The 12429-nt window shown below is 36.0% G+C and overlaps 1 protein-coding gene across 2 annotated transcripts in view; it reads right to left on the bottom strand.

Annotated features, from left to right (window-relative positions):
• Window positions 1-12429, bottom strand: part of LOC106039415 (uncharacterized oxidoreductase ZK1290.5-like) — a 45588-nt gene that overhangs the window by 20577 nt on the left and 12582 nt on the right. The window contains exons 2-3 of one of the 2 annotated variants that reach the window (XM_048067001.2): window positions 11477-11725; window positions 5127-5228 (exon numbers count right to left, since the gene is read on the bottom strand). In XM_048067001.2, coding sequence (XP_047922958.2) covers window positions 5127-5228; window positions 11477-11725 — 351 coding nt within the window. The remainder of the gene's footprint in view (window positions 1-5126; window positions 5229-11476; window positions 11726-12429) is intronic. The other variant, XM_067001940.1, reaches the window with a different exon arrangement.

The raw sequence follows: 12429 nt of genomic DNA, 5'->3' as shown, positions 1-12429 counted from the left end.
AGAGGATACTACTGATAGCGTGAAATAGATGTGTTGTTTGCTGTGAAAATCGTTTACTTATTTTTACCTATTAAAATTTTAATGCAATTTACATACACACACACTCTCACATGGTTTCTACCAAGAAAAACACTCCTAATACAAATATTTGTGGAACCGTAACACAACTGCATGCCAATTGTCAGTTGTTCATCATCTGACAGTATCAGCATAGATGTAAAATTATTTTTCAGTAGAATAAAAGCAGAACGTCATCTAGGAAAGGATGTACTACAAACCTGTGCCACCTACACAAAAGATGTGTTTGGTTTACTCAATTCTTACTTATACCTTTAAAAACTGATACATAATGGAGGAGGAAAAAATGAAGATTGCACTGCTCTGTGCCCAAAGAAGAATAGGACGAGGATATTTTTAAGGTTGATTAGATTTCTTCTCTCACCTGGAATTGGGAAAAGCATAACATTTTTGCCAGTAACATCGTGAATTCACTTACATTACTAGGCTAAACAATTTCTGTTACTTTATGGAACTTTCTGCAAATCATACATGAAGCCTGTTAAAACTAACAAATTAATGGAATAATCATTTTAAAGAGCATTTCTCTGTTTACCAAAAAACATGTGAAAACGTTAAGGAATTTCTGATGCAAGTACGAATATCTCATGTAAGCATAAGCTGCACTGCTTACCCTAAGCAGATAAGCAAAAAGTACAACTTTCAGCAAAATGGCATCAAGTCTGAGTGGGATCTGAACCCCCAACAACCACCACGTTACTGCTCCTGCCAATTACAGGCAAAAGCTGGCTGGAGGCTCTCATTCTTCCCAGCATTTTTAGATGGAGAGACAAGTAATCGTGTGCATGTGTGTATCAAAGCTTGCCAGGACGATGGGCTAGCCACAATGCCAAAATCAAGGTCATTAAAGACACTGCATACGGAAAGGGTCACTTTGCTAGAAACAGCCCAATTACCAGTGAGCATATATAATGACTATTCATGATGTCAAAGCAGTTTGCCACACTGCTTTCATCTGCCAGCAGACAAATGCCTATACAAGAATGCTGCAGCTGTCAAGGGAACATTTGACTCAACATATGCATCTTGGAATGGGTTCTGTAGGCAGTCTGGCCTCCGTCCTGAGGAACCAGAGAAGATAATTCCACAAAATGACAATGTTTGAGACCACAAAAATTCAAACCATAGCCTTGATATTACAAGAACCCTAGTTGATTTCAGCTGTTACAACAGGAAGAGCTGGTGATTGCACACAAATGTCTCGCTGACCAAAGTAGGATTTTATTCTCCATTCTCCCTCAGCACTGTTTATCCCATAGGTCTTTAAAGAAGATGTATGCAGTCTGTTGAATAAAGACACAGGTCTAGAATTCTCTGCCTCTCAGCACTGCAGTACAGATAGACTTGTTTCCTCCCACTGTGACCTTAAGGCCACAGCTCCCGTGAAACAGCTCCAATGAAAATAGAGCAGAATAACAAGTCACGAAAGATTAAAAAAAAAAAAAAGCCAGAAAACATGAGATGTTACAGTCTCAGGCACAACAGCATTTAACTGGAACAGTTAACAACAGCTGGAGAGGGTAACAAGATCTAAAACAAATACTGTTCAGATTCTTTCCTAGTTTAAATTGTTCATGTTTCCAGTTCAAATCATATCAAGAAAAAGGATTCTTTTGGAAAATGCTACCCTCTGATCCCTTTTGGTGAAATACAACAAGAAGGTTCTTAAAAACAGCATAGTGGTAAGCCACAGCGGAGATTTTTGACAGAAAGCAGAGGAGCTCTCCCTTAAGTCACCTGAACATATTGTTTTCTACTTACGAGAAGCTTCTGATGTTACAGCTCAACCCCAAATTTTTGTTAAGAGAAGACAGAGGAAGCAAGCACTACTAGGCACTTGAGAATTAAAAACCAGTAAAGTTAAGGATGTCTGCACATCGCAATGAATGCACATCTACCTTTTCAGGTACCCATTTAATTGACACAAGTTGCATTCAAATAACAACAAACCTGTTCTTTCTTCTACAGACAGAAGTACTTAGGAGTTTCCTAAAATTAGACTCATTATAATCTGTGGAGTCTTGTTTAACTTTTTATACAAGCTTTCTGCTCCCTAAAATATGTATTCAAATAATGTTGACATATATATATATATATATATTTTAAACTTGTTACACAGAGCTTTTATTATCTGGGAATAAAGACAGGATCTTATAAACCAGCACATGCTGACCTGGACAGACACACAGACTCAAGGTCTCTCTTCAACTCAGTAAGAAGATACTTCAGTCCAGAAGCCCTACAAGCTCTGCTCCTGCAGTCCTGTCTCTCAGCTACTACGCAGTGACTCAGATGATCCTGGCTGAGTCCATCTTTGTAGAAACAACCCAAAAAGCTCTCTCAAAGCTATAAACATAAATACAGTTGGGATTTTTTTTTTGCATCAACTTGTGGCCATTATGACCAATCTAAAAACTTAATGCATTAAAAATTGTCTGGATTGAAGACTTTTACAGTCTTGGGCGCTAACATTTTATTTACCCTCCTTCTAGTGTAATGGGTAATAACAATAAAAAAAGGCTATTAATAATTTAAATCATTTTAAAATGTTGTTTTTCTCAGGTAAGTGCAATTTTGCAGAATAAACATCGTCTGGATTTAAATTGAAGTCAAAGATGAGATTTTCAAATATCTGCACTCAAACTACCTGTAAATACAAAGAAGCTATTAAAGAAAAACTTATTAACTTCAGTCAGAACAAAGACTTAGGTCAATATTGAGATCTTTTAACCATCTCACAAGACTCTTGCAGATAGATAGGCATTATTAGCCCCAAAACACCAACTAATTTTTCCACAAGAACTGTATTCATTGTCACTGCTCTTTCAGAAACTCTTCAATGTGGACACCACTAGTTGCTAAACTCACTAGCAAGTTGAGTAACTTCAGTCTTTCCTTTGTGAATTGACTGCAGAAGCATATTATTCATTTTTAAATGGTCAATTCTTAGACATGAACATTTTAGTTTCTGCTGTTGTTTTTCCTCATGCCAACCCTCCCTCTCCCAACGTTCCCTAAAATAAAAGTATTGCAAGTAATTTTCAGGTAATAATGATAACCTGAACCACATTCAGAGGAAATAAAGAACTCACCAGTTTTCCACAGAACTTAATTTTTTTCCTTCCCAAATTATGAAGATATATTTTTTCCTCAAGTAAGGATTTTGACCAAATCATATATTTAATGTGAATATTCATACCAAGGCCAACACATTATTCACATTACACACAACAAGACACAAAGATATGCAGCAAGCATTTAATCGTCAACGGAAAGTCTAGTGGTTAACCATACAAACAAATTATTTAACATTTTCCTCAGGAATCATTGCATTTCCATCTCCAGAGTGGTTAACATTTGCGTATCACTTCAGTAACACATGGTTATGGTTGGAACATCCAGAGTCTGCATCCCTTAAAGCAAAACTGTGTAAGTTAACATCTGAAGGCACTTGATTCAGCCAGACTAATTCATCATCTACAGCGAGAGGAAAATTTAGCTGAGGTAACAAAAATAAATGCAAACTCAGAAGTCTATAAAGAGATATGCAAATAAACAAAAAATAAAAATGACCTCTGCAGGTGAGGTCAATGATAGTATTTCCAGTGTCTTACTGGATAATCATTGAATAGCTCACAGTCTTTCCCATTAGGAAGACAGGTAGAGAAATAAAGACAAGAAAGATCACAAACACATGCAAAAGCAGAATAAAGACAATGGGACAGGAATAATAATAGCAAGTGAAACTACAACCTATTTGCAGCAAATTGGGATGGCGTATCTAGGCACAAATGACATGTAGGAACTTAAATATTCATCAAAGAGCACTGTTCAACGGAAAGACAAAGTAGCTTGCTGAATGGCCCATCTTCAGACTTGAAGTCATTGATGTTTTGAAATATTAGGTTGGTGTAATGTTTCTTTAAAAACTAAGTGTTGTAATCATTTGCACAGCAGAAAATACTTCTTGCAACTTCCCTTATGCTTAATATAAAAAGCAAGAATGAAAAATGTATCAAAGATAATTTACTTCTCTGTTTCCAAAGGCAGACCAAAAGTACTTGAAGGGCTGAAATGCAAGAGAGTGGGTTTGTTTATTACTCTGATAAAACTGGTAGAGGTATACAGCCAGCAATTGCAGTCTGTATAGGCAGCACTCTCCTCCTACTATCACTGTTTCGGTAATTGAATTAGCAGCCAGACTACTTAATCCAAGAAGTCTTCGCAGAGACCAAAGAAATTCTCTCAAGCTGTGAACAACGTGGGTCCACATTGCCTAGGAACTGCATGACAGGATCTTCTCTTACATTATTTCTAGTAATAGTGTGCATACTTCAGGAGCAAAATGCCCCTGTTAAACCTACATGATAAATTTTGTTTGGGGCAGTCTAATCTTCCCATTGCTATGAACATAAACTGAAGATTTCTGTGAACCAAAAATCAAATTGACAGATACCAGAACTTGACAGAATAGATCCCTCCTTTGAAAGCTTTTTCAAAAGTTAATACCAAAGAATCCGCAGTTCAGAATTTGTTCTTATCTACTAGCCAGTTTGGGTGACACTTTCTAAAATGCAAATGAATCTATATAGTAGCACAGTATATGTTCTGTGGAAAAATATGTATACGTATACAGTGGAAAATGATATTCTACAATTACAAAAAAAAGGATCAAAATGAAATAAAACTTGGTAGCATGATTTATACACGAAACAGAAGAGGCTACTACAAAGATGTTCTGTAGTGGCACACACATTTCAATGTAATGTGTAGATTTCCTCAAGGAAGTATGCACAACATCATTAATCTTACAGGCAGAATGTGGCACTGTATTATTTGAAAGCGACACAAAGCTCTTTTATTTAGCTTACCAGAAAGCTAATGCTGCAATTTTCAAAGAGGTTCACATAATTTATACACCCAAACACAACTGAAATATGAGCAACCAGCTCAAATGACTTTTTTGAACACCTTTCATTACGGATTCCCCAAATCTTCAAGTGCATTCTAATTCCTTCTGCCAAGACAGCTTTTCATTATTACATCACCTTTCTCATAGAGCTCCTCCATCGCTGTCCAGGTTTCAGCTCGGACCTCCCGATTGCTTTTACCCGGAACATGTGCATCAGGCCAATGTATCAAATAAAGATCTAAAAAAGAAAGACTATTCAAGTCTCCAAAAAATATGTCAACCACACAAGGCAGCATTTTCCCTCCATACTGGCCCCCTAACATACTATCATCAAAACAGTTACAACTCCATGACAATTATTCCATACATCCACTCATTTTCAATGAATTAAATCTACAACATTTCATTAACAAGTAAAGGTGGCAGAAGCTGCACATCTGCCTCAGGCTTAGGTCACCATAATCAGAATTTCATGGTCACACTTGCATTTAATAAGCTTTTAACACATAACAAGTCCCATTTAAATCAAAGGGATTTTGGTCAATGTAGTTAAGACTGGACTACTGCTGAAGTGCTACAAGCCTTCAAGTTTGGGGAACATAAACATTTGGCAGTTCTGTAGATGTTTTATACAATCTAAAAAGTGAGCCTGTTTTTTTCCTTTCTAAAGAATACTTCCATTTATGAATTTCTGTTGGAAATTACAGCACAGCTGCTCTTTCATGTAGGTTTTTGTTTTGGTTATAATTACATTGTTCCAGCATTTGTGATATTTTTTTTTTAGCATTGCAAAAAAAAAAAAAGATTTTAAGTGAAAAAAAATGTTTTACTACATTTTTATGAAATGTTAACATTTTTTTTAAACACAATTAAGATTTATAACTGATGAAATTCGCCAAGTTACTACTGAGACTGGGTGTCTTGGGATAGGATTTTTTTGCATCTTCTCCATGCAAGAAAACCTTATCTGCCTAGTGAAAAAGGGAGCCTTAGAAAAAAACAAAAACAAACAAAAAAAACACTAAACATGAGAAATGTACATATTACCGGACTCAGAGTTCCAAATCAGATTATATAAATTTCCAAGGTGACAGGACCTACAACTCCTTTTTAAGTTTGTGGACACTGCTTATCATTCTGAAGGAGAAACTTAAGAGACACTTAAACAACTACATTTCTATTTAAATCCTAACCACAGATTCAAACTTTGGGCATCTCAGGCAAAGAGGTGTTGGCCTCTACCTCATATACTAGTCTGACATAAAACAGGAAAAAGAAACAAATTCATGAATGAGATCTTTGTGCTTTATAATACACCTTTTTAGACAGTTCAAATACAGAGTTAAGAAATTAAAAAATTGAATTGTTTGCAATAAAAAGGGTCTTTTGTTCTTTAAATGTATCACATCATTCATTTACAGGACCTCTCTGTGAAAACACATCCTCTGCTATAGTTTTATTTTATTCACATTTAAGGATTGCAATAATGACTAATATACTCCTAGGCTGGTATATTAGCTTTCCACCTCTATAAATACGAATTCAACCTTAATTTAAAAGGACAAGCCAGCAAAAAATTCACTATAATACACTGCTTCCCATTTCGGTACATCATTGCAACACTTAAGAGTATTTTGCTTACATTAAAAATCTAATTAGAACAGTACAAAATTTTGTAGATTAAGATACTTTATAGGTGTACGTAAGAAAAAATGATTTTGGATGTATCTTAAAAAATCATAAGCTAAATCTGAAAATCCTGAAAATCCTGAAAAGCGGAGAAAAGGTACCTTATCTCAGGTACACGGAGTAGAATGGTCTTTCTGCCAGGCAAGCACCAACCACCACAGCACAGCTAGAAGTGGAAAGAATAGCACAGTACGAAGTACCTTGCAATAAGCAATGGAGCTGCCACTCTATTTAAAATAACCATGCTTAGTTTATTTAAGTGAGGATCTGCTTACTTCTACTGCGTGTTAGAAAACTTTACATAAGACCTGTGAACAGTAAGCACCTCACAAACCAAGCTCTACTATTTCATCTTCATTTATACACACATTCACACCTGCACCCCCACACTTTCTTTCTGGTGAAAGTGTTTCCCCCTGGGGGATTACAAGAACACAAACACCGTTATTTTCATTTTGGAGGCAAGAAATTAGTTTTGAATAATTTATCAAAATAGCTTAAGATTCCATTAACCAAGAATTGCGTAACTACCATTGAAGGTTTTTAAGAACAGACTACATTTTAGCTGACTACATTTGACATTTAGAATGATGTGAATATAGATTTAATTTTGTCTTGTAGTGATGGGTGGATTAACAAATACTCTGAGGTCTCTTCTAACCATATTCTTTTTTAAATAAACTTAACTCAAAATAAAAAGAGAATGGTTCACAGTATCAGGATGCACTTGAGAAAATCACAATCAAGTTTTGTATTTACCAACTTTTTAAAGCATCCCTTAAAGATAATCAAGCTGTGGTGAGGTGCAGTAGTAAATGAGGGCCTAAGGTTCAAACATCAAAACACAGCTGCAGGAAAAATATTCATATGTGAACTGCTTTCACACATTTAAAGCACTGAGTGGCTCATAACTTCTCAGCGGTTGTGGCACCTACAATCAACACAGTTTCTCTTAATTCTACATACAGCATGTTGTGGAAATAGAAGTTTGTGATTCTAATGAAATTGCTAACACTATATAAATATATATATAATATATATATATTATATATATATATAATATATATAATATATATATATATTTATATAGTGTATACAGACACACACGCACACAGAATAAATCAGATCTCACTATAACAAATCTGCTTTTGAAGAACAGGCCCTGGATCATATCAAACCTAAAAGCAAAACCACATTTTTCAATGTTTTGCACAGTTATCTCAATGCAATGGCAATGCCTAGACCTTTTTTCATTAGTATTCTATTGGAACAAGAATCAACAATAAGTAACTTCCAAAACATTCTGAATTAATACACGATCTGAATTGGGTGTATTATCATCACTCAGATGCAAGAAATTACGGAGACCTATTAAACTGAATATGCTGATACAACAAAGATTTGCCCAACTCCAGATGTGGATCTGTGATAGGTTAAATTTGGTTGAATCTGACAAACTCAGAACAGTCACAAGGAAAAAAAAATGTTTATGAATTCAGTAACCCACAAATCACATTCAAGTAGAAGTTACTTTGGAGGTTTGATCTAAATCCTAAGGAATGTATTCTGCCACTGCCAAACCTGTAACATTTGCTGCCATTTCATATTGGTTTACTGTGACTGCTAGTTGGAGGACCGCATCTAGAAAATGCAAGGGGAACCTCTGTTATAACCACTGCCCACAAATAAGAAAAAAATTCCAGCTTCTCATGGATATGCAATCTCCTGATTCGAACAAAAACCCTGGAACACTGTTCGCCTAATACCACTTGCCTGAAATTGTCTATTAAAAAAGTTTCATAATGGTGTTTTACATGGAACGCTCTCTTAAAAAGCAGTGACTGCCTCAAATCTGTTTCAACAGCTGGCATTTTCTACTGCTAACGCACAGATTTATCAACTAGTATTCACCACATCTTTAATGCAGTCTGCATGGATGGACTGTAGCCTACGTGGTCCTCAAGGAGACGTTAACAAGACTTTCCTTGGAACAAAGCTCAGCTGCACAATTAGCTGCCAGGCCCCTAGAGCTTTTTCTTTTTCAGTCCCCTGAATGGCTAACTTTCCCTCTAACATAAAGGTGTAACTTATGTAGGATCTTGCAATTTTCTATATGAACCACGTATCTTTTTGGAAATACTGTGAACCACCATGTATTTGGTTAATATATGATGAAATTAGGAAATTCAAACTTAGAGTAATGCTTTGCTCCACATTTCATATTTCTATTTCACAGAAAAACTGCTGGCTAGAACATGCTTGTAACTACATAATTTACTTTCCTAAACAGTCTTGGACACAAACTGCTGTTATTACTAGAACTTTTCCTGTCATTGAATTTCATGCCCTCTCTATTGCACAGACTGGCCAGCAGAAAGGTGACGTAAAATGCAGGTAGGAATGAAAGCAGAGGTAAGGTATCTAAGCTTCAAGTCTACAAGCTTATAACTGTATTTGCAAACCAGTCTTCTGTATTCTATTTACTTTTGTTAAGACTTGTGACGAGCCTCAAAATTTCCAACAAAAAGCCCTTACTCTAAACATTTGTGAAACACTTGAGAAGTTCACGTTTCAAGGTACTTCCACTTTTTGTTTGAAAATCCGTCCAATAGCACCTTCCAGTTCAGGTGTGTTCAGATAGAAGATATATGACTCCCTAAAGCATGATGCTTTTTACAAACCCCGTGAAACATACCACATATTGTACCTCCTCTAAGGGCCTCCTTCACCAGAACACGTAGCACAGAACACAGAATTCAGCCTTATCTCTTTGACACAACAGCAGATCATATTGTGTCTAACAGTTATTCTGTCATCCCATCCCTCTGGTGGAGGTCACCATCCTCACTGACAGATCCGTGAATTGCACATGAAGTATTTCCTAACTCATCACAGTTTACAAAACATCAAGTTAAAACAAACTGAAGTCAGCATCGATTTAGCTCACTGTGTTTGACTAACTGGTCATTCAGGAAGACCTTTATGAATTGTTCAAACACCTCCACATTAATGGAAGAAAGCAGAGGAAGAAAAGGAGGGAAGACAGGAGACTGGGGAAAAAAAAAAAGGAAAAAAAAAGTGTTGGATATTGGGGTAAATTGTGCAGGTACTTGTAATAATTTCTAAATCTGTCTTCATAATGTGAGCAAAAGAAGTCTGAGTTGAAAGTATCTGACAGATATGATGCTCTGTTTATGCCAGACCACGGAGTCACTCACTTGGTGACAGTATTAGTGCATTTCTAGCTCTCAGATTTTTTTTCCTCAGCTCACAAACTTCTGCTTAGCAGCAATCTCCAAGCTGAGTATTTGTGTGAGCACCTACTTTAACCAGTCTGCTACCTGAGAAAAAAGCAAATTACTGAAAGGAATCACTGAGAATGATTTCCTGGAAGTGAGTCAAGTTTTCCTCTCATTGGCATTCAGTACCAGTTCCACAGAAAGCACAGGAAAAAAAGAAAGCAAACACAAAACATAACAAACAGAAAGCAAAGAGAAGGAAACATGTTATTTCTCTATTTAGAGGACAAAACCAAGGACTGAAACTTTTTTTTTTTTTTTAAATGAGAGTCTCCTTGCAGTGACCTGTATTTGCATGGGACAGAGAAGAAGAAATATTAATTCATTTTGATTTACTCTGTACCTGTGCAGGCAGTTCAGGGATACATTTCCATTAGGAATGGAGCCAAAGATGTGCATATAAAAATCAAAGTCTTTAACAGGTAGAGGTTTTGCCTCTTCATCTTGAAAAGTACCAGGCAAAAAAGCCAGCAAATATAGCACACAGCTGCTATCAATAAATGATTCCACAAAATCTGTACTTCAAAAAAGCTGTTTACTTCATTAAAGTTTGATTATTGGTAACAGGTGGACAGAGTGAGGAAAGAGAAGCATATGTGCATTTTCAGGACACTAACATATAATGTTCAATTATTCCTTGATTATCAGCATTAACACTCAGTCCACCAGTGTCATTATTTTAGGTTATTACTTTAAATTCATCTTTCTGTCTCTCCACTTTCTTTTGATTGCTCTAGCTAGGCAGGAAGAAGTAAAAGCAGTTTAAAACATTTTCCTTTTTTTATCAGGGTCCACCACTCTTGTGATCTATTACACAGAATTAATTGTGGTCACTATTGCAGCTTGTTGCCTGTCTAAAACTGTAGTAAAAATATCTCATCTTTGACTATGAGAAGGTCATGACCAGGGTATAGTTAAAACTAAGTCTAACTCAGTGTTAAATTTAGTCTTCTCAAGTCTTATAGACACTTCTAACTTTTTCCCTGAAGTATATTGCAGCAGACATATCAAACCAAAGGCAGTTATTTAACTTTTTTTAGAAGTGTCAATAATCCTGCAAAATAACTTGTGGAAAGGACTCTCATTCTCTGAGATTTAGCAGACCACACAAGAGCTTTGGCATTTTTGTGTCCCTGCTAACAATATATTATTGTCAAGTCTGTGAATCCTTGTTCTTTTTTAGGTTTTGGGTGTTTTCAGCAAAATATATAGCACTCTTGTAGTTGAACCTCAGATCAATTTAACAATGAAATGCATTTCTACAAAAAACACACCTTTATCTGCTTTAAAAGATTTGCAACGAGGAAAAATTATGTGCTCTCAGTTATATGTATGCAAATTTCCTAGAGAATAAACAGAACAAGAAATTTGCAAAAGTGTAAAGGCAGAATTTGACTACTGTAATCTACCTGTGCTACAGTGTTTTACAAGAATTCATTCATCTTTCCAAACATTCACAGAGAAGGCATGGTAAATGAGTTATATTAAAGATTCATACCAAGATAGTCAACACCAAGTCTTTCACATGACTCCAAGCAGGCTTTTTTTGTGTTTTCATAGCCATAATCACTATGCCACAATTTGGTGGTTATCCAGAGGTCCTCCCGGTTCACACCACTCTCTTTAATGGCTTTTTGGAGAAGAGATTCACAGCCGTATCGTTTTGCTGTGTCAATATGACGAATGCCACATTTCTGTAATGCATGGACCACAGCATCATGGGAATAGCCACCTTGATGGGAAGTACCTAAACAATTAGAAAATTAGAAGTGAATTATGAGTGACATACTACTTTTTTGATTGTTTTTTCCCCCCACTTTTTTTTTTTAATTAATATCGTCACAGAACCTTCTTTTTGAATTCTCACTTAACATAGCAAAGAAATGGGAACTGACATGCAGTGTGCCCTTACAGATCTGTAGGCTGTGAAAATATGTAAAATGCTAGGTTGTTGATGCTGATCAGAAAAAAGAAAAAAAAAAAAAGAAGTAACTGTAAAGAAGTGAGATCATAATTCAGGCTGAAGAACACCAAACAGAAAATAGATACATTATGAAAAACAAGTATATGACGTTTAACTTTCATATAGGAGCACAACATTTACAGATGAAACACTAACAACATGAAACAAAATATATAACTTAAAAACAATTTACATTGCAGAAAGCATATCATGAAACGTTTACTCTTTTGAACTCCTGGTAGATTCAAGTTATTACTGCATTGTGGAACCCCAGACTGGGCCATGCTGCAGGTGCAATTCACGTAACATCAAGCTCAGCAGTAACCAGAACAATGGAATCCTGCACAGGAGTTAGAGAATTGGTACGCAGGGAGTCTCAGTAACAAAGTCAAGTAACTCTCATTGTGTAGGTATTCACTGGATGTACAAAAAGTGTATTTTGCTTGTCAAGGGGACGGAAGGAGGAGGAGACTCAGCAGGAAAAGCAA

The sequence above is a fragment of the Anser cygnoides genome, chromosome 8, assembly GCF_040182565.1.
Source record: "Anser cygnoides isolate HZ-2024a breed goose chromosome 8, Taihu_goose_T2T_genome, whole genome shotgun sequence".
In the NCBI taxonomy this organism is placed as follows: Eukaryota; Metazoa; Chordata; class Aves; order Anseriformes; family Anatidae; genus Anser; species Anser cygnoides.
The sequence above is the reverse complement of the archived record's forward strand: the minus strand, read 5'-3'. Positions and strand labels throughout refer to the sequence as shown.